Genomic DNA, 21365 nt, shown 5'->3' with positions numbered 1-21365 from the left:
CAGAGACAAATCAGCAGGTCCTCAGAAGTCCCACCCCACCAGAAACCAGGCAAGGTAGACCAGAGCTCAGATAAGACTCCTTGTGGGCTGTGGTGCCTCTAACTTATCCCACTGGCCCTGAGGTGCAGCGACTTCCCTGGGGCAGGGGGTGACTGAGGCCTGGAGCGTTCCTCCCCGGGCAGTGGGAAGGGGGACTGTCAGCTTCCCTGCAATGTGGTTCGCGTTACTGCGGCTTCAGCCATGGAAAGGGCTCCTTGAGTCAGGCAGGAAGCAGAAAATATCAGATTTAGATTCCACATTCCATGCATTGTATGCAATTATCCGCTGGAGCCACAGAGGGGCGTGTGGGACCCACAGAGGCAGAAAATGGGATTGCTCTCCGGATGGCCTCAATCTTTCATGGGGAACCATTGGTTCTCAGCAGGCGCCAGGTGTGCCAAGTCCCCCCTCAGTGCACACTAGGGAAGCCTGGGGCCAGGGGTGAGGTTCATTTGCCTGCAAGGCACAGGTGACCGACATGCCACCAGCTCCGCTGGGGGTGCAGGGTCCCATTCTTTGCAGCTCCCACCTGTGCTTGCCCTGGGATGTGTGTGCTTCAAGTCTGCACCCTCCGCAGGCTCAGCATAACTCTCAGCTCCAACAGTTTTGTGACCTCGCCTGTTAGGATTTCCAGCTGTGGACCCAAAGGCGGCCATGGGAGCCAGGACAGGGACACCCATCACCCACCAAGCTGTGGCTCCCCGAAGACCCTCAGTGGACAAAGGGGAGTAAGCAGACAGTAGGAAGGAGCTAGAACCTTGAAGAGAGGACAGGAAAGGGGAAGCTGGAGGCAGCAAGTCCACAGACGGAGCCCTGGGCCATGGTGTCCTTGCCACCAATAGCTCAGGAGCCTCCACAGGCCCCCAAACAGAGGCCCAGTCCAGGAGATAGCTGTTGAATGAATGAATGAAAAGGTCATGAGGGAGAGAGGAGAGTGGCTTTGTGAGGAACTCTGACTAGTAGCAGAAGCAGAGAGACCTGTCATTTTAGTTGCTCAACGTTAGAGCAACGGAGGCTTCCCAGGTGGCACTTCTGGTAAGGAACCCACCTACCGATGCAGGAGGCAAAAGAGACATGGGTTCCATCCCTGTGTCGCGAAGATCCCCTGGAGTAGAAAAAGGCAACCCATTCCAGTATCCTTGCCTGGAAAATCCCACGGACAGAGGAACCTGGTGGGCTACAGCTCATGGGGTCACAAAGAGTCGGACCTGACTGAAGTAACTTAGCCTTAGCAACACAAACACTCACACGGCTCTGATGTCACTGCGAGCCAGGCCCTGAGCCAAGTGTTTTACAGGTGGTTGCAAAGAGCTGGGACACTGGTGATTAGAGTTCCAGGATGGTACAGGAGGGGCGGGAGGCTGGCATTTTGGGAGAATGCAGTCCAGCAGAAGCATTCTTAGAGCTGGGGGGCAGGAAGCAGTATGGGGAAGGGGGTGTCATTAGGAAAGGAGGAAAGGAGGGGATGGTGCCTGGAGAGCAGGGAGTGGGGGTAATTTTAGCAGCTCTCTGAGACGGAAACTTTGGGAGACAGAGACCCTCTTCTTGACCAAAGTGTAGGCTCCTCTGAGCCCTCTTCTCAACTGGGCCTTTGACCTTGGTGCCTGCCCTGTCTCTGGCCTGCCCAGCGCAGTCTCAGCAAGAATCCTGCTAAGTCAGTTGAGAAAGGCTCTCTCCCTTTGATATCTGATCACCCTTGGTATCTGATCAAGTTCCTCCCCTCCCGCCCGTTTGTGTCTTCTAAGCCCCTAGCCTGCCTTCAGGCTAGGATTCAGCAAGGATCCTCACCGTTGGCTACCTGTACCTCCATCACTGACCTCCCCCTGCCCCTGGCTCCAGTCCCACTGTCCTTGCTGTATTCAGGGCTGCGCCTGAACTCTCCCCATTGGGAAAGTCTTGACTCCTGTTGCAACAGCCTTGAATAAAGTCTTCCTTACAGTTTTAACAAGGTTCAGAACATTTCTTTAGTGAGGAAGAAGAAACCCAGTTCTCAGAAGCTTTTGCTGGGAAGGGCCTGTTGGCCCCTTTAAGGAAAGCCCCTGGAAGTCCTCCGGGGTGGGGGGGTGGGGTGTCAGACTGCTGTTTCTTTAGATCACCCCGCACGGAGTGTTTCGTTTTGTTTGATGGGTTCTCTGACCTCGTTTGACGCTGGAAACATCTCTCAGAGCAGCCTTGGGGCCCTGTGCACGGTTGGGTTGTTTCCCCAAAACTCTCCCCAAGGAAGCAGAACCGAATGATTTATCATCCGGAAGCGGGACGCTTGGGGCACTCCTAAAAGTGAACGGGGCGCTGTCTCTAACAACGCCGGGCCATCAGACCCAAACCAGCTCGCGCGCGCCTCGGGATGGCTCGGGACGGGAGCGCGCTCGGCGCGGCCGGAGCCTCCAGCAGCGCCGACCCGTGCACGGTCCTCAGCCCTGAATCTCCGCCCAGAATTCCAGAAAGGCCTGGAAATCACGGCCGCGTTCGGCCGAGCGCCGCGGCCACTAGGCGGCGGGCCAGGCAGGAGCCCGAGCCCGAGCCCGAGCCGGGGCGGGCGGGGCGGGGACGCGGCGACGCCGGCGCCCGCGGTCGCGTGATCGCACGCCCCGCCCGGAGCCCCTCGCCGTCATGCAGTCCCCGGCGGTGCTCGTCACCTCCAGGTGAGCCAGACCCCGCGCCCCGGCCGCATCTCGGGCCGCGTAGAGTCGGGAGGGCCCGGAGCCGCGGCCCTAGGTGTCCCGGGCGGAGGAGGCGGCGGGTCCTGAGGATCCCGCCCGGCGCCCAGCGTCCCCAGCGCCGCTGGCCGTGGACCTGGGCTCGGCCGCTCCCCGGCCCTGCGGGAGAGGCCGCCCGCCTCCCTTCCCGGTTTCACACATGGGGAAACTGTGGTCCCTAGAGGGTAACGAACTCATCCAAGACTAGTGGAAGGCCTGGATTGGCCGATCCTGCACGGTGGTCAAAGAGGGGGTTCTCCTCACCCCTTTCCCGCTGACCTGCCTTCCTTTCTTTTCCAAGATCTAGTTATGCATCCTGGCAGCGCTGACTGTGTGCCAGGTCCGGGGCACGGCACTGGGGACGGGGTGAATCAGACCAGGCTCGGCCCGTCAGGGGAAACGGGCGGAGCACAGCTGTTGAGCCGGGGTGGGGTGGGGGGGGGGGGGGGCGCGGCTTTAGGTTGCCATGGGAACACAGGGCAGGGTGTGACCCGGCTTCTGCGAGGTGGGGGTGCGTGAAGCCAGGTCCTCCAGGGGAAGGGGAGGGGACAGGTGGCAGCTGCCTAACAGGTCGCCCAGGAAAAGTGCAGTTACCGCAGAGGCCTCCAAAGGGTCCCTGACCCAGGCCTGGGGGATTCAGTACAAGAGGGATGCTGAAGGCTGCGGTGGGCGTGGTTTTACCGTCTCCCCCTTAGTCACATTTGTCAAGTGACTCACTGCAAGTGTTTCCACACACTCTACCCTTGTTCCCCCTACACAAAATCTTAGGCTAAGACATCAGTCTCTTACATAAATGAATGTAAACTTTTCCGGCTGTAATTTGAATATCCTTATGGCTTCAGGTCTAGAAAAGTATGATTCTTTAAGGTTCTGATGTCAGAACCTGCTTGGTCTCTCCGTGGTGGCTGGTCCTGTCCTTGCTGGCAGAAGAGGTTTCCCTCGTGCCACGTGAATCACCTCCTTTCGCTGAGCCTGTTCCCTTTTGTGCGGATAGGAGGTTTGAGGTTGGCGGGTGTGAGCAGGGCCGGCGGCAGACCAGTGGGGGTGTGAGCTTGGTGCTGGGAGCCTGGGAAGGGAGTGAGGGGGTTCCCTCTCTGCCCCACCTGAAGAGGGTTTTTTAACAAATGCAGGTGCTAGTGGTGAAGGCCAGGTGAGCGGTTCTAGGATAGTGAACCACACACAGTCCCTCCTGTGAGCTTTCGTGGGGCAGATGGGTAAATGTATAGTGCACCAGGGATGATAAATGGTATAAAGGAAAATAAAGTGGTAGGGAAATGGGGTGCTAGGAGGAGTGAATGCTGTTTTATATGGTGTGGTCCAGGAGTGCCTTTCTGATAGAGAGTGGCAGCTGGGTAGATCCCTGACAAGTGAAAGAGAAATCTTAAGAAACAGGGTACCAGGCAGGGGGGACAGCAGGAACCAATATCCTGGGGCAGAGAGATGTTTGCGCACCAGCCAGGAGGCCAGTGTGACTGCAGTGCAGTGAGCCAGCAGAGAGTTGGGTGATGTGGTGCAGAGTTTTACCACATCTGGGGGCTTGGAGGCAGGGGACAGTCAGGACAGGCTCCCCAGGCTGGAGTGAGGCTCTGGGCGTGGTGGGACCTGCTCTGGAGTTCAGAAAGGTCCTTTGGCCGCTGTGCTGAGCAAAAGGGAGGCGAGCAGGGTGCAGTGAGGAGACCATTCAGGAGACTCTGGCAGTCATCCACGTGAGAGCTGATGCTGGCAGAAGAGCTTAGAAATGTTTGGGTTCTAGGTCTATTTTGAAGATTGAGCTTTCAGGGGTTGCTGATGATTAGATGTAGGCCATTAGAGCAAGAAAGAGGAGTCAAGATTGACTACAAGACTTCTCTTGAGTTCCTGAAAGAGGGGTATTGCAGTGGACCAGCCCAGGAGACTATGGGTGGAGCAGGTTTAGGAAGGTGAAATCACCTTTGGTCTGGACATGTTCATTAAGAAGCTTTCTGACAGCCAAGTGAAGACGTCGGTCAGGCAGCTGGGAGGAGTGTGGTGGCTTTGAGGGGAGAGTCCGGATCAGAGAGGAATGAGGGACCACTGGCCCATAGGTGGGATTTAAAACCTTGAACATATTTGAGCTCCTTGGGGAAGGTGAGTGAGAGAAGAGGTCTAAGGTGGGCACTTGGGGCAGAATTGCAGACCATCCAGGGAAGCTGAATAGCAGTGGCCAGGGAGGTTGGAGAACCGAGAGAGAGAGAGAGCAGGGGTCCCAGAGCCTCGAGGAGCAGAGAGGGGCCATGAGATGCCTTGGGAGTAAGAGGAGAGGGAGAGTTAGCCTTTGGACATCATCAAAGAGATCCAACCAGTCCATCCTAAAGCAGATCAGTCGTGAATATTCGTTGGAAGGACTGATGCTGAAGCTGAAACTCCAAAACTTTGGCCACCTGATGTGAAGAACTGACTCATTGGAAAAGACCCTGATGCTGGGAAAGATTGAAGGCTGGAGGAGAAGGGGACGACAGAGGATGAGATGGTTGGATGGCATCACCGACTCAATGGGCATGAGTTTGAGTAAGCTTCAGGAGTTGGTGATAGACAAGGATGCCTGCGGTGCTGCAGTCCATGGGATCACAAAGAGTCGGACATGACTAGGAAGGTACATCACAGTTCAGGAAGTTTGATCTGGGGTATAGGTGGGCAGACTACACCCATAGGCCAAAGCCTGCCCCCCGCTCACTTTTTAAATCAAGTTTATGTACCAACCTAGACAGCATATTAAAAAGCAGAGATATTACTTTGCCAACAAATGTCCGTCTAGTCAAGGCTATGGTTTTTCCAGTGGTCATGTATGGATGTGAGAGTTGGACTATAAAGGCTGAGCACCGAAGAACTGATGCTTTTGAACTGTGGTGTTGGTGAAGAGAGTCCCTTGGAGAAGAGAGTCCCTTGAGAGTCCCTTGGACTGCAAGGAGATCCAACCAGTCCATCCTAAAGGAGATCAGTCTTAGGTGTTCATTGGAGGGACTGATGTTGAAGCTGAAACTGCAATACTTAGACCACCTGATGCAGTGGTCTAAGTATTTGAAAAGACCTTGATGCTGGGAAAGATTGAGGGCAGGAGGAGAAGGGGATGACAGAGGATGAGATGGTTGGATGGCATCACAGACTCAATGGACATGGGTTTGGGTGGACTCCGGGAGTTAGTGATGGACAGGGAGGCCTGGTGTGCTGCAGTTCATGGGGTCACAAAGAGTTGGACACGACTGAACGACTGAACTGAACTGAACTGAATGTATTGTCTGTGGCCACTTTTGCTCTACAGTGGCTGAGTTGGGTATGGTGGTGATGGAAACCCTGTGGCCTGCAAAACCTAACATATTTGCTATCTGGCCCTTCACAAAAAAGTTTCCCTGGGGGCCTGAGGAGAATGGGACACAGAGTGGATTAGGCTCAGGGGCATGAGAGTCCCCTGGGGGGCTTGTTAACGTGAGGATTGATTCAGCAGAGCCTGGATCTGCCTTTGTCACAAGCTCCCATGTAGGGCTCATGCGGCGAGGACCACACTTGGAGAACCCCCTAGACTGAGCTCAAGCTGGGCTTGCCCGGCCGAGCACCGCAGGTTGCCGGTTGTGGCCATGAATTTCAAGTGGGACCAGTCAACACGTCTAACCACAGTACAGGAGACTTGGGGTTCGTTCCTGGGGTCAGGAAGATCCCCTAGAGAAGGGAGTGGCAACCCCCTCCAGTATTCCTGCCTGGAGAATCCCATGGACAGAGGAGCCTAGCGGGCTACAGTCCATGGGGGTCACAAGGAGTCGGACACAACTGAGCTACTAACGCTTTAGTTAGCGTGTCTGTGCGTTTATCCCAGTGGCCTGCCACTGCCGGACTCTGGTGCCCAGGACCTGGAGAACTGGCGGGTTTAGGGGAACAGGCTGAGTCTGTGATCCCAGCCGTGGGGCAGGACCTCTCAACTGGGGTGGCATGACAGGACGAGGGATACAGTGGAGATGGGGGGGGGGGGGCTGGTGTCCACAGATAGAAGCCCTGGAGAACCTGTCCGGTGTGGTGTTCTGAAATGGAGCAGTAAGCGGGACTGTTAGGAGGTGCAGGTCAGCGGGAAGGCGGCGGGCAGCCTGCAGTGAACCCTGGCTCCGCCTCTGACCCACTGAGCCCAAGTACAGGTGACTCCCTTTTTGTGTCTGTTTCCCTGTAGCTCAAACGGTAAAGAATCTGCCTGCAATGCAGGAGACCAGGGTTCAGTCCCTGGGTTGGGAAGATCCTCTGGAGAAGGAAATGGCAATCTACTCCAGTATTCTTGCCTGGAGAATCCCATGGACAGAGGAGCCTGGCAGGCTGCAGCCCATGGGGTTGCAAAAAGTCAGACACGACTGAGCAGCTAACACACTCCCTGACTTTGGGCTTCCCTGATAACTCAGCTGGTAAAGAATCTGCCTGCAGTGTGGGAGACCTGGGTTCGATCCCTGGGTTGGGAAGATCCCCCGGAGAAGGGAAAGGCTACCCACTCCAGTATTCTGGCCTGGAGAATTCCATGGACTGTATGGTCCATGGGGTCGCAAAGAGTCGGACATGACTGAGTGATCAGAACACTCCGTGACTTGAAGCGGGTCTCAGCGGTGGTGTCCCTCTGTAGGGCTGCGGGAGCACCTTAGACAGGCGAGGTCCCCACAGCAGAGCCTGCGGGGGTGCCTCTTGCCTTTCGTCCCCTCTGCCATCCTGTGCCCGTCACACTGTCTCGCAGGGACACCACACACAGCGCCAGGAGCGGAGGGTCTTAGCGCCCAGTGGGAAGGCCAGGACACTCATCTGGTCATTGCTGAAAGGAAAGGAGGGCTGATCATTTGTTTTTCCAAGTGGCACGTGAATGCTGAACTTACTTAACACTCACCCGAAGGGAGGTTCGCCCGGGCCTTCCTCAGCGATTCGTGCTTTCACTTTCTTTCGCTATACCAGCAGTCCCCAGCCTTTTTGGCACCGGGGACTGGTTTTGTGGAAGACAGTTTTTCCAGGGATGCGGGGTGGGGGTGGGTGGGGATCGTTTGGGGATGATTCGGTCTCTCATTACACTTATTACATTTATTATGCTGCCCCCGATCCAACAGGAGGCAGAGCTCAGGCAGTAATGCGTAAACACAGCTGTAAACACAGTTGAAGCTTCCCTTGCTTGCAGGCTGCTCACCTCCTGTTGTGCGGGCAGGTCTCTAACCTGGACCAGTAACCATCTGTGGTCCAGGGTTGGGGACTCCTGCCTTCCACCCTGTGAAAATGTTCGTGGGTGTAGAGGTTGCTACGTTTGGTAGTAAGTGGCTGTGTGGTGGGTTGTCCTCCCAGCTGGTGACAAATGGCATCGTGGTATGGTGTCACTTGCCCGGTGTGGAAAGTGGGGGACCTGTGTGGAAGGGGTGCAGGGGGCAGGGTGTCACGTGTCGGATTGGGACAGAGTTCGGGGCAGGAAAGGGCCGTGTCCCAGCTGTCGCCCTGGCAGCCCAACCCTTTGGGCCCTCCCCTTTCTTGTCTTCTGAAAGCCCTGCCCTGCAGAGGGTGGGTCTGAACCCTGATAACAGTGTGCCCAGCACATCCTGTCTTAGGTGTTTGTGTGGGTTATGTTTATGTGCTCAGGTCTCCATGACACCCTCACCCAGAAAGAGGAATACATTTAGCCTTTTTTCTTACCTCAGGGGAAACATTTCATCACTTCTTTGCTCGCTGGGCAATCCACTGCATTTGTGTAGCATTTAAAAATTCTCAAAGAGCTGTAACGTTTTGCCAAGTATCCACTCGAAGCCTGCGTTAGTCATTCAGTCCTGTCTGAATCTTTGCAACCCCATGGACCAATGCCTGCCAGACCCCTCTGTCCATGGGATTTCAAAGGCAAGAATACTGGAGTGGGTTGCCATTTCCTTCTCCAGGGCATCTTCCCGATCCAGGGATCAAACTCAGGTCTCCCGCATTGCAGGCAGATTCTTTAGCATCAGAGCAAAGAATTTGCTGTTTCCACAGCCCCATCTTCTCTACTGTCACCTGTTTTCTTGCTGAGAACAGGCCTTCGTTCTTGAGGGACCCACAGGCAGGGCCCTGGCCTGGGGAGCCAGGCTTCCGGAGGGGCTGGCATGTGGTGGGGTGGGTAGCCTGGAGTTGGACCCCTGAGGACTTGCCCAGTGGAGCAGCCTTGCACCCAGGCCTGCAGGACCCCCTGAGGACATACCAGCATTTCGCTCGAGAAGCCTGCTGACTTGAACCTGACCTTTCTCTGCCTTCTCTCCTTCTGGCAGGCGAGTTCAGAATGTCCACACGGGCCTGGACCTGAGCGTGCCGCAGCACCAGGAGGTGCGGGGCAAGATGATGTCAGGGCACGTGGAGTACCAGATCCTGGTGGTCACCCGGCTGGGTGCGTTCAAGTCGGCCAAGCACAGGCCGGAGGACGTTGTCCAGTTCTTGGTGAGCTCTGGCAGGGTGCTCCCCAGGGTCCAGAGGTCCAAGGAGACACACACACCTCCCACTAGGGTTCAGGTAGCAGCAGGGTGCAAGCAATGCTCTAGCCAGCCCTCAATCGGAGGATGCCAGAGTGCGTTGGCAGTAAGGACACCAGTGAATCAGATGCTGACCATCTGTGGGGAGACAGATCTGTGAAGAGACGGGAGCCCAGGGGACGGGGGCAGGGGCTGTGGGGGTGTTGAGGGGGGCACCTAAGCCATCCTAGGGGAAGGGTTCGGAGAGAGGTCAGAGCTGACCTGTGGTGTGAAGAGCGGGTGGAGCCATTAGCGTTAGGGCGGATGCGACACTCCCTTGGTCTCTCTCCATCAGTCTAGAGCCAGTAAACACCCGCAGCAGTCCCGCACATCTGTCCATCTAGAGTGGGCCGCTCGGAACACACAGAGGAGGTGGAGCTGGGGGCATAGTAGACGCGGTGCATGTAGTCATGGATCCCCAGCCCTGGGGGCCAAGCCCACAGCCCCCGGAACCCAGTGGCATCAGGGAGGCGGCACACACACCTCCAGCCTCCTGGCCTCATCAGCCGCCTGCAGCCCCAGGAACTGGGCAGCAGGGCCTGCAGCCCCATCCCTCCAGGTGCAGGGCTGGCCCACAGCTCCAGCCTCCCTACCCCGCAACCACAGTGGGGACATCCCTAAACCTGACAACCCCAGACACGGCGTAAGTGCAGGTGACCTCAGCCCAACCCGCTCCCATGGGAGGCCGAGCCTGTGGCACAGCGGAAGGGCCCATCACCTCCGTGTCCTAGGCAGTGATGGCAGCAGGGCACCAGCAACCATGGAGGCACAACAGGGGCACCAGGCCCGCCTCCACCAGGGGCATTGGAGGCTGGAAAGTGCCAGTCTTCTAGTGTAACTAGAGGCAGTGCAGTCCAGTCGCTCAGTCGTGTCCGACTCTTTGTGACCCCATGGACTGCAGTACGCCAGGCCTCCCTGTCCATCACCAACTCCCAGAGTTCACTCAGACTCATGTCCATCGAGTCAGTGATGCCATCCAGCCATCTCATCCTCGGTCGTCCCCTTCTCCTCCTGCCCCCAATCCCTCCCAGCATCACAGTCTTTTCCAATGAGTCAGTTCTTCGCATCAGGTAGCCAAAGTATTGGAGCTTCAGCTTCAGCATCAGTCCTTCCAATGAACACCCAGGACTGATCTCCTTCAGAATGGTCTGGTTGGATCTCCTTGCAGTCCAGGGGACTCTCAGGAGTCTTCTCCAACACCACAGTTCAAAAGCATCAGTTCTTCAGCGCTCTGGCTTCTTTATGGTTCAACTCTCACATCCATACATGACTATTGGAAAAACCATAGCTTTGACCAGATGGACCTTTCAGAAAAGTAATGTCTCTGCTTTTTAATATGCTGTCTATGTTTCTCATAGCTTTTCTTTCAAGGAGCAAGAGTCTTAATTTCATGGCCCTAGTCACCATCTGCAGTGCTTTGGGAGCCCAGAAAACCAAAAACTTGTGCTGTGGCGCCACCTGCTGGAAAAAAGAGAAAAGCCTCTCACCTGTTGACTTGTTAGAAATCAAATTTTAAAAAATGAAAAAGCTTTATCTAAAGAAGAAAGGTGTTTCATGCTTCAAATGTCCCAGCAGAGGAAGAACTCATCAAGCACCATGAAGAAACACAGTAACACTGGCACAAAAGAAAATGATGATTCTCTAGAAACCAAATTTAAAGACCCAGAACAGTGCAGCCTAATAGAGAATTCAAAACGACTGTCATGAAGAAGTTCAACAAGCAATAAGAAAACCTCAGGGATGAAGTTAATGAGCAGAAGATATACTTTCCCAAAGAGACTGAAACTCTAAAAAGGAACCAAACACAAATTCTGGATCTGCAGGACCCCAGAAGTGAGATGAAGAATACGTACTTTAGAAAAGGATTAGAAGTAGAGAAGACTATATGGAAGCGAGAGTTAGCAAGTTTAAAGATAAAAATCTAGAAATGATACAGTTAGAAGAGGAAAGGGAATTAAGATTCAAAATAACAGAGAGAAAATTCTACAAGAACTATCCAAATCTCTTAGGAAAGGCAACCTTAGGATATTGGGTGTCCCAGAAGCAGGAGAGAGAGAGAAGTGAGCAGAGAGTTTATTTAAAGAAATGATAGTGGAAAACATCTCTCAAACCGGGGAAAGGAATTACGTGTACAAGTCCATGAAGCCAAGAGAATACCCGATTGCCTCAGCGCAAAAAGGTGTTGCTAGTGGTAAAGAATCTGCCTGCCAACGCAGGAGACGCAAGAGATGCGGATTTGATCCCTGGGTCTGGAAGATCCCCTGGAGGAGGAAATGACACCCTACTCCAGTATTCTTGCCTGGAAAATGCCAAGGGCAGAGGAGCCTGGAAGGCTATATAGTCCGTGGGGCTGCAAAGAGTTAGGCACGACTGGGCGACTAACACTTCACGTGCGAAATTCTAAGAGATAAGTTATGGCACAGTTTTTTTGATTAAGAGACATTCAGCACATCCTGGAAAGTGCCCGAAGAGTGTGATTTTTTCATTTGCTTCTTAAACAGGCTCTTGGTGAGAACCAAGGTGCAACGTGATAGCAGGTAGGAACTGCTTTGTTCCACGGGGTGGTTTGCAGCTTTGTTCCACGGGGTGGTTTGCAGCTTTGTTCCACTGGGTGGGTTCAAATCTGATTTGACCCCAGTGGAGCTTAGTGCACCCATGTTTTTCAGAGATGGGAGCAAAGAAGAGATATCTGAGGCCCAAGTCCCTGGGCAAGATGGAGAGGCAGCACTCGGGGGCCCGTGAAAGGCCCGGCCGACACGCTGGGTCCTGGCTGGCCTTCCCAGCCAGGGTGTGTGGGGACACCTCTGACACCTCCACGGTCACACCTGTGCCACTTTGTCCTGACCAGTGATACCTTTGCCCTGTGGGTAGCTGTGTGCAAGGGTGCCCGTGCAGGGAGTTGCCTCTCAAACATTTTGAACCACCTGTGGGAGCAAGCATGCATTTACACCCTATGAGATCTGGGGGTGTAACCCAAAACCTGAACTTTCTTTGAAGTTTCATGATTTAGCTTTAAAAAACAATGAGCATTTTGCTTTCTGTTCCTCAAAAGGAGTGGCAGCCCTTGCTTTGGAGCACTTATGAGTGTGGGCCCGAGATGGGGTGGTACCCTAGGCTGTCCGTACTACCAGCGCCCTGGAGACCCACAGCTGGCTCCCAGAACCTGGATCCTGGTGGGCCTGGTAGCCTGGCCTGCATGGAGCAGTCAGGCCTGCAGAGGGCACTCTTCCCCCCAACCTGGTGGAGTCAGGTTTTGGGAACCACCAGGAGTTGGAGCCTGTGTCACTTTTGTGAAAGTATGCTCTTACCTTTCCTTGAAAGCCTTCCTTGAAAGCTGTTCTCAGCAAAGCTCCCGAGTCAAGCTCTGTGATGACAACTGCAGGCCACAGTCCCCTGTCTCAGATGACTCCCCGCTGGGGTTCCTGAAGTCTCCCAGTGCTCCAGCCACATGCCAGCATCTGGAACTCTCCCAGCCTGGGGGCTCTGATGCCCATGCTCGACAGCCAGGGCTGTGTGCTCCAACAGAGCTGAGCAACCGGAATGCTGGGTGTCCCTTGTCTGAATGCATCCAAACTCCCCACAGCCCATCAGCCACGGCAGCGTTTCAGTGTGTGCTGGGCGCACAGCCCTGGTCTGGGAGCAGAAATGGGAATATCTGTGTTCATCCCTAATGCTCCCAAGGAATTGAGGGGACAGGCCCAACGTGTGGGGAGAGCACAGAGGAGTCCAGGACAAGGGAGGACACTGGGCTGTTGTGGGGTGTGGCATGGACAGGATGACTTCTCTGAGTGCCTGCATTGGCTTACACAGACCACAGTGATGGCGCTGATCCCCAGTCCTACAGCTGCTCCCTGAACTGGAAACCTGGAGCCTCAGGGACAGAGACCACCCTGGATGTCCCCGTACGGAGTAAACACACAGCAAGATCTTGATGACTGGACGAGCCCTTAGCTGTAGGGGGAGTTCCAGGGAGAGGCCAAGAGGCCATAGCAGTCACTCCCCAGCTCCGCAGAAAGCCGAGTGACCTGGGGTGACTCTGACAGCCGAGGACCACCTTCTAACAACCAGGAGGAGCCCCGGCCTGCCTCCCTGAGGTTCCGGTGTGCAGAGGGGTCCTGGCTGGCCCCAGGACCAGAAACCAGCCTTACAATATCTGTTCTCCACCATCTAAGCACTGTAAGGACCGGCTTTGTTGAAGGCTCTTGCTAGCTCACAGGAGAATGACCCAGAGAAAAGGTGACTCGTTGCTGGAAGAGGACCTAACAGCTGGCCAGACCATGAGGTCACCCTGCTAATGCACAGAAGCCCAGAATGGAGGTGTAGGTCATAGTCACCTGTGGCCAAGTCCCTGTATCAAGTGTCTCTACCCAGACCAGTGACAGGGCCCTGAATCCACCACGATTGCATCCTTCCTTTGGGCCACTGGGACTTCGCGGCTTGTGCCCAGTGTTGATCAGGAGGCTTAGGGCGTGGGGCAGAGGGTCGGGTGGGAGGCACCTGCATCTGGTCCCGGAGGAGGGTCCACCGAGGAGCCCAGCCCTCATGGGGATCTCTGTTGCGGTTGAGGGGCAGGGTGCAGCCCTCTCTGCTTTCCCTCTTCCCTCAGGAAACCACCTGCTCCTCTCATTCCAGGTCTCCAAAAAGTACAGCGACATTGAGGAGTTTTACCAGAAACTTTGCAGTCGTTACCCGACAGCCAGCCTGCCCCCACTCCCCAGGAAGGTCCTGTTTGTTGGGGAGGGTGACATCCGGGAGCGGAGGGCCCTGTTCGACGAGATTCTGCGCTGCATCTCCAAGGATGCCGAGCTGGCAGGCAGCCCAGAGCTGCTGGAATTCTTAGGTACCTGAGGCCCTGTCCCAAATCCCTCCGGGCCCCTGGCCCAGAACTAGGCCTCGCTGCCCTGGCTTGGGGGGGTCCACAGCACCCTGTGCAGCCCAGAGACCTCGGCCAGGCTGTTGAGGCATGTGGGCCTCATTCACTGCCATGCTTGGGCCGAGGTCGTGGTGGTGGGTGGAAGGGGCCTGGGACCCAGCCCTGGAGGACAGACTGCTTGGGTGCTGGACGGGGCTCACCCAGGGGCCTTCCCCATAGTCTGACCCCTCCCGTTCCCCTCCTGGCCAGCCCCCTCCAGAGCTCCCCTTCACACGTACACACACAGACACACTTGCACATGCACACACACACTTACGGAGAAGCAGGATCAGGTGGTCTGAGAGAGGCACAGCCTCTCTGTGCCTCGGTTTCCTTATCTCTAAAATGAAGCTACAATTAGGATCTCTCACATGAGATTTTTGCAATATTTAAATGATTTATACCTATCAAACGGCAACCCACTCCAGTATTCTTGCCGTAAAATTCCATGAACAGAGGAGCTTGGTGGGCTACAGTCCGCGGGGTCGCAAAGAGTTGGATGCGACTCAGCAACTGAGCCTACCTGTAAAAATGTTCTTCGTGTGATGCTTACCCCATGAAACGGAAGGGTCGTGAGATTTTGCAAGGGATTTTACATTTGTCTTAATAAAATAACAAAGCATAACGTAATATGACATAATCAATACCACTTAGTTCCGCATGTCATATCAGTGTACATGTTATATCCTGTGTGCCAGGCACTCTGTGGCATGCTGATGCGTTCTTTACCCACAGGGTGATACATCTTAGAAGTTCACTGCTTTCAAAAATACGCTGTTCAGTAACTGGATCGAGTTAAACAAGCATTCTAAACCTATGCTTCTCAAACCATCAGTGGGGGAAGGGCTAACTTTTTATTCCCGATCTGTCGCCAACAAGCATTCCAAGGTGCTATGGAAGTTTCTGGATCTTGTTCCCCGTTTCTGTAGTTGTCTCATTGTGGACACCCGCCGGTGGACCACGCTTTGAGAAGTGCTTACGTAAGCTAGTTTGTGGTGACGCCATCCCAGTTTGTTCTGGAATCTTCTACCTGCTCACTGTGCCTCATGGAGTTCATAGTCCAGACCCTCGGAGCAGGTCTCATCAGTGGTTGGCTAGGCAGAGCTCCCCGACGTGCCCCACCACATGCCCGTCGTTTCCGGAGCTGTTCTGTGAGGACCCCAGACACTGTCTGGTCTCCCATTAGCCTGTGGACTGTAGTCTGTAGTCCTGACAGGCCCCGGGCTACAGAGGTTGAGGAACTGCTGTCTCTCTTCTGAGGCTCCCGCTTGTAACTTCGGCACCCCACGCTTTGCTGATCTCCCCCTCTACACTCACCCACACAGACCTGCCATCCTAGTCCCAGGACGCGTCAGGAGGCTTCCAGCCCTGGGTGCTGGTGCAGGAGCTTGAGTGCCAGGAGGTGCCAGGCACCATCTCTGTCTCCCTCCACAGGCACCAGGTCCCCCGGGGCCGTGGATGTCGGCAGCAGGGATGTCTCAGTACTGGACACAGATAGCCAAGCAGGGGACGAGGATGCTTTGGACTTCTTCCAGCAGCAGGATCAAGTGGAAGATGAGGGACTCCCCACGCTGGGCCACCAGGATGGGGATGCAGGGAAATCCTCAGAGGAGGAGGAGGCCCTGGACCCTCTGGGCATCATGCGGTACGTCTCCCCTTCTGGGTGGGGCGCCCCCCATCTGGCTTGCTCCGGGCTCCTCCCTCTCTCCTGGGGGTCGGAGAAAACCCATCTCCCTAGATCATCGCTGAGTACTCAGGGAGACTGGCTCTCTGTTCATCCTCAACATCTCCTGGGTCTTTGGGGCTGGGCCCAGGTATCGCCTGCCCCTCCCTGGTCACAGGGTGGGCCCCCAGCATTCTACAGAGGCCTGGCAGGCTGCCACCCCAACCCTGACACTTCAGCAGCCCAGGCATCCTGAACCCAGCCCAGGAGGCCTGGGTTCTCTGTCCAGTTCATCATGGAGCCTGTGACTTGCTTCGCGTGGCCGGGGCTCCACTGCCCTGAAGGTGGGGCTGTTTACCTTGACCCTGCCTCCAGGTAAGGCTGGAGGGGACTGATGACCCCTAAGGCTGAGAGTGATGGAAGGAGGTAGAGTAAGCCCTGTGTAGACTGTGGTTCCCTCTGTGTGCACATGCGTGAACACACGTGCACATGCACGTGCACTGGGGAAGAAGAGACAGCTAGCTGTGGTCTTGAAGGCCGCTTGTCCTGATTCTGGCACCCTCCTGTTCCATCTCCTTTCCTGGCCCTCTGACTTCCTTCAGCTAATCAGTGAGCTGCCCGTGAGTCCCCATGGTGAGCCCCCTGAGGTGGGGGAGGGGCTGCAGGCTAGATGAGACTAGAGAGCAAGACTTCAGCTTCCCAGGCCCCTCCAGCGGGCACCGGCTGAGGCGGTGGGCAGGACCTCCCAACCAGAAGGAGACAGGGGAGCCAGACAGACTCAGCACCATCACCACCTCCCCCAGCACCCTCACTTCTTGGCTGAAATGAGCAAGAAGCAAGGTGGGAACTGTTGGTTTTGAGCACCTACTGTGCACCAGGTGGTGTACCACGCCCTTTGTCTCCCGGATCTCACTGACAGCTCGCCCCGCAAGCAGGCATTGTCACGTCGCTTGACACGTTAAAGAGACTGGCGTCTGCAGGGGCCGGATGCCTTGCCCGCGGTCAGGGGACTGGGGAACAGTGGTGCTGGGATGCAAATGGAGCTCGGAATCCTGTCCGAGACCTCGGAGCCAACTGCCTGGGCTGGAGTCCTGGCAGTTTATCCCTCTCCGCCAGTTTTCTGCAGCGGAAGCACAGGGTAGTGATGGCAACCGGTCTCTTGGGGCTCTCGTGTAGGGTAAGTGGCTTAGATGTCACGGCCCCGTCTTTCTGCCTCTCCGCCTCCGCAGAGTTGGACTGCAGACCCAGGGTGACGTTGTCTCTGCCCGTCTGGCAAGTCCTGTTCCAGAAAGAAATTAGAGCCGAAGAGAGATGAGGCAGAGGCAAGTTCAACTTGAACAGCATGAAAAGTGCGGCCCAGAGAGCTCTGCCCACTGCTGGCAGGGCTTCCTCTCCTGTGTGACAGTGAGGGTGGGTGCATGGGGACATGTGGTCACAGGGTCACTGTGAGGCCAGCCTAGCGGGGCCAAGGAGCCAGACTTGAGAAAGATCCCAGGTGCTCAGGGAGATGGGAGACAAGAGCCGGAGGCCCTGCAGCTCCTTGGTGCCCAGGAGTCAGGCTCCTCCCAGCCCCTCATGCTGGCCTTGACCTGGGAGGAGGTCAGTGTCCCTGAGGGAACGACAGTGAGATCATATTGGGAGAAGTTCATTATCAGCCTTGGGCAGCCCGAGGGCCGTGTTGGGCTGTATTTGTTTGAACTCATCCTGTCTGTTGTTCTGAGTAACTGCATATTGCTCGCCCTCAGACTGAGATCGGCTTGCGTGGTTTGTGCCAGCCTTTGGCTGAAGGATGTGCTTAGTAAAACTGCTCCGTTTTGGGGTAGGAAAATGCTCTTTGGGGTTGGCAAGGGCTGCCTTTAATTTCCTGCTTTTACTTCAGTAGCAGATTGTCGGGCAAGGTACTGACTGTCACCCCCACTTCGGCCCCCCAGTGCCATCCCCAGCTCTGCACTCATGGGCCTCCTTCCTGAATCCAAGGAGAGCTGAGCACCTGAAAGAAATCCCGGAGTCTTTTGACCTTCTGTCAGTCTTTTCTTAAGCAATGTGATAATAGTCAGTGCTATTGCCTCCATTGGGAATAATAACAACTAGCTTTTTTTTGGAGAATGTATTAAATGCCAGGAATTGATTAGCCTTCACATGGATAGATATTTTCTATTTTTTTTTAAAGGTCATGACTCACCACATTGCTTTCCGGATCCGTTGTGGATCTGGCTTGGGAAATGGTGCCCTAGGAAGCTGGCCCTGGCATCAGGCCCATTCTGTGTATGAAGAGCCTGATGTTTGGGGTCTGGTGATTCATTCACATTCATTCAGCCCCAAATGGCAGAGTTAGGACTTGATGCCACCTCCCTGTCTTGGCCCTCGATCCAGTCTTCCAGCAGAGCCCTGGGATTATACCCCCCTTTCACAGATGGGAACATAGAGGACAGAGCTGAGAGGGCGCTTGGCCAGAGCCTTAGGTGTGGCAGAGCCCTGCCTTGAAGTCAGGCCTCTCCTGGGACCCCCAGGTGGGCCTGTTAACCCTCTTGGTGCAGTGCGGCCCACCCCACCCTGCGGTGAGGAACACTCTGATCTTTGCAGGAGTGATGTGCTCTGCGTGCTCATTTCTCCATCCTGTGCTCTCAGTTCCTCTGTGGATGCAGCATCTCTGCTTTCCCAGCCACCCCACCCTGAGCGCCCATCTGGGCCAGGCTCTGGCTCTCCGTTTCCAGGTGTCGGCCCTTCCTGCCATGGCCACCGTGGGGCGCTGTTGCTCCACTGCAGGGCTGCTGGGAGGGTGCGCGCCGTGGCACAAAGCCTGGTTTTCCTTTGTCTGTTAAACCTGGTTTTGATTAGGGAAAGAGGCATTACTAGACCATTAGAAAGTGCCTCAAGATAGGAAAAAAAAAACCCTCACCACCCAGCCACTGTGCTGTTTGCAGATTTTTTTTTTTGCATCCCTGTCCCAGGCTGATCCGCATAACTGCAAACATAGCACACATGCCTTTTATACTCTGCTTTTTCACTTAATGTCCTCACCGTCGCTTTCCACGTGGAACACAGTTTTCATATTTAACTTTCTGTTTTAGAGATTTCACAGTTCTAAGAAAGGTGAAGTTCTCCCATAATAGTTCTGCCTTTGGCTGGAAATACTCTGCTAGGAACATTTTTAACTGTAACTCAAATAATATACAATTAGCGTAGAAAAATTAAAAGCACATTTAAAAGCCCTTTTGTCATGAAGGTATATGCTTCTGGTTCAGTTCAGTTCAGTCGCTCAGTCATGTCCGACTCTTTGCAACCCCATGAACCGCAGCACGCCAGGCCTCCCTGTCCATCACCAACTCCCGGAGTTTACCCAAACTCATGTCCATCGAGTTGGTGATGCCATCCAGCCATCTCATCCTCTGTCGTCCCCTTCTCTTCCGGCCCTCAATCTTTCCCAGCATCAGGGTCTTTTCAAATGAATCAGCTCTCCGTATCAGGTGGCCAAAGTATTGGAGTTTCAGCTTCAGCATCAGTCCCTCTAATGAACACCCAGGACTGATCTCCTTTAGGATGGACTGATTGGACCTCCTTGCAGTCCAAGGGACTCTCAAGAGTCTTCTCCAACATCACAGTTCAAAAGCATCAATTCTTCGGTGCTCAGCTTTCTTTATAGTCCAACTCTCACATCCATACATGACTACTGGGAAAAAACATAGCCTTGACTAGACAGACCTTTGTTGGCAAAGTAATGTCTCTGTTTTTTAGGTTGTCTAGGTTGGTCATAACTTTCCTTCCAAGGAGCAAGCATCTTTTAATTTCATGGCTGCAATCGCCCTGATTTTGGACCCCCCAAAAATAAAGTCAACCACTGTTTCCACTGTTTCCCCATCTATTTGCCATGAAGTGTTTGTTTCTCTGCCACTCTTGCCTTTCCACACAAGCATTTTTAGTTGGCACATTCCTACTAACATATAAAAGGTTTTCAGAATTTTCTATGAAAAGAATTCATTTTCAGTTCAGTTCAGTTCAGTCACTCAGTCGTGTCCGACTCTTTGCCACCCCATGAATTGCAGCTTGTCAGGTCTCCTTGTCATGGGTGGGATCGGCCCAGGGAGTCCCTCAAGTCCTACATGACCTTGTCATGGGTGGGATCTCCCGTGCTGGCTCCTGGCAATCTCTGGTTCCTCTGCCTTTTCTAAACCCAGCTTGAACATCTGAAAGTTCACGGTTCACATATTGCTGAAGCCTGGCTTGAAGAATTTTGAGCATTACTTTACTAGCGTGTGAGATGAGTGTAATTGTGCAGCAGTTTGAGCATTCTTTGGCATTGCATTTCTTTGGGATTGGAATGAAAACTGACCTTTTCCAGTCCTGTGGCCACTGCTGAGCTTTCCAAATTTGCTGGCATATTGAGTGCAGCACTTTCACAGCATCATCTTTCAGGATTTGAAACAGCTCCACTGGAATCCCATCACCTCCACTAGCTTTGTTCATAGTGATGCTTAAGGCCCACCTGACTTCACATTCCAGGATGTCTGGCTCTAGGTGAGTGATCACACCTTCATGATTATCTTGGTCGTGAAGATCTTTTTGTACAGTTCTTCTGTGTATTCTTGCCACCTCTTCTTAATATCTTCTGCTTCTGTTAGGTCCATACCATTTCTGTCCTTTATTGAGCCCATTCTTGCATGAAATATTCCCTTGGTATCTCTAATTTTCTTGAAGAGATCTCTAGTCTTTCCTATTCTATTGTTTTCCTCTATTTCTTTGCAATGATCACTGAGGAAGGCTTTCCTATCTCTCCTTGCTATTCTTTGGAACTCTCCATTCAAATGGGTATATCTTTCCTTTTCTCCTTTGCTTTTTGCTTCTCTTCTTTTCACAGCTATTTGTAAGTCCTCCTCAGACAGCCATTTTGCCTTTTTGCATTTCTTTTTCTTAGGGATGCTCTTGCACCCTGCCTCCTGTACAATGTCACGAACCTCATATTGTGTTAACAAAATGGGATTGTGTTAATGTGCACCATTCCATAATGTGCTTTTTTTTTCCAGTTAGGTCTTTCCGTATCAATAAATAGACTTCTACCTTCCTAACTTGATGCTAATGCATCAAACTAATGTGCTGTAAATGGCATTGGGGACATTGTGGTGTTTTCTGTAGGTTTTTGCAGTTACGGGCAACGATGAACTTGTTCGTGTATGGAGTGTTTATTCTGTTGAGCTTTTCCCCCAGCTGCCTGCCCCAGAGCAAGGTCCCAAAAGCTCTGTGAGGGGTCTTGGTTGTGCCTCTCCAGTGAAGGGGTCTTTAGGGATTTAATTTCCCCTGTGTTGGGATATCTTCTCTGCTTTTCCAAAGCCTACCCGTATGCAAGACCCGCTGCCCCCTGCTCTTACCCCAGTGCTCAGGGAGCTCCCCTCCCTGTCCCAGGTCCCTGAGGACCCTCAGCTTCCCGAGGGACAGGCTGGTTCCTGCATGAACATGCTGTCCTGTGAGACTGGGCTTCCCGCTGTCCAGGCTTGTCTGCTCAGAGGATGGGGAACAAGCACCCAGGCCCTGGGCCACGGCCTCGAGTGGTGAGGCTGGACATTTCTTTGGGATGT

At 54.1% G+C, this 21365-nt stretch overlaps 1 protein-coding gene across 2 annotated transcripts in view; it reads left to right on the top strand.

Moving 5' to 3' along the window:
• HS1BP3 (HCLS1 binding protein 3) overlaps window positions 1-21365 on the top strand; it is a 49401-nt gene that overhangs the window by 10113 nt on the left and 17923 nt on the right. The window contains exons 1-4 of one of the 2 annotated variants that reach the window (XM_027966541.2): window positions 2623-2681; window positions 8984-9149; window positions 13853-14060; window positions 15567-15777. In XM_027966541.2, the coding sequence (XP_027822342.2) occupies window positions 2650-2681; window positions 8984-9149; window positions 13853-14060; window positions 15567-15777 (617 nt within the window). In that variant the 5' untranslated portion in view covers window positions 2623-2649. Of the gene's footprint in view, window positions 1-2622; window positions 2682-8983; window positions 9150-13852; window positions 14061-15566; window positions 15778-21365 lie in introns of those variants that run through there. The other variant, XM_027966542.3, reaches the window with a different exon arrangement.

This window comes from Ovis aries, chromosome 3, assembly GCF_016772045.2.
Source record: "Ovis aries strain OAR_USU_Benz2616 breed Rambouillet chromosome 3, ARS-UI_Ramb_v3.0, whole genome shotgun sequence".
NCBI lineage: Eukaryota > Metazoa > Chordata > Mammalia > Artiodactyla > Bovidae > Ovis > Ovis aries.
The sequence above is the reverse complement of the archived record's forward strand: the minus strand, read 5'-3'. Positions and strand labels throughout refer to the sequence as shown.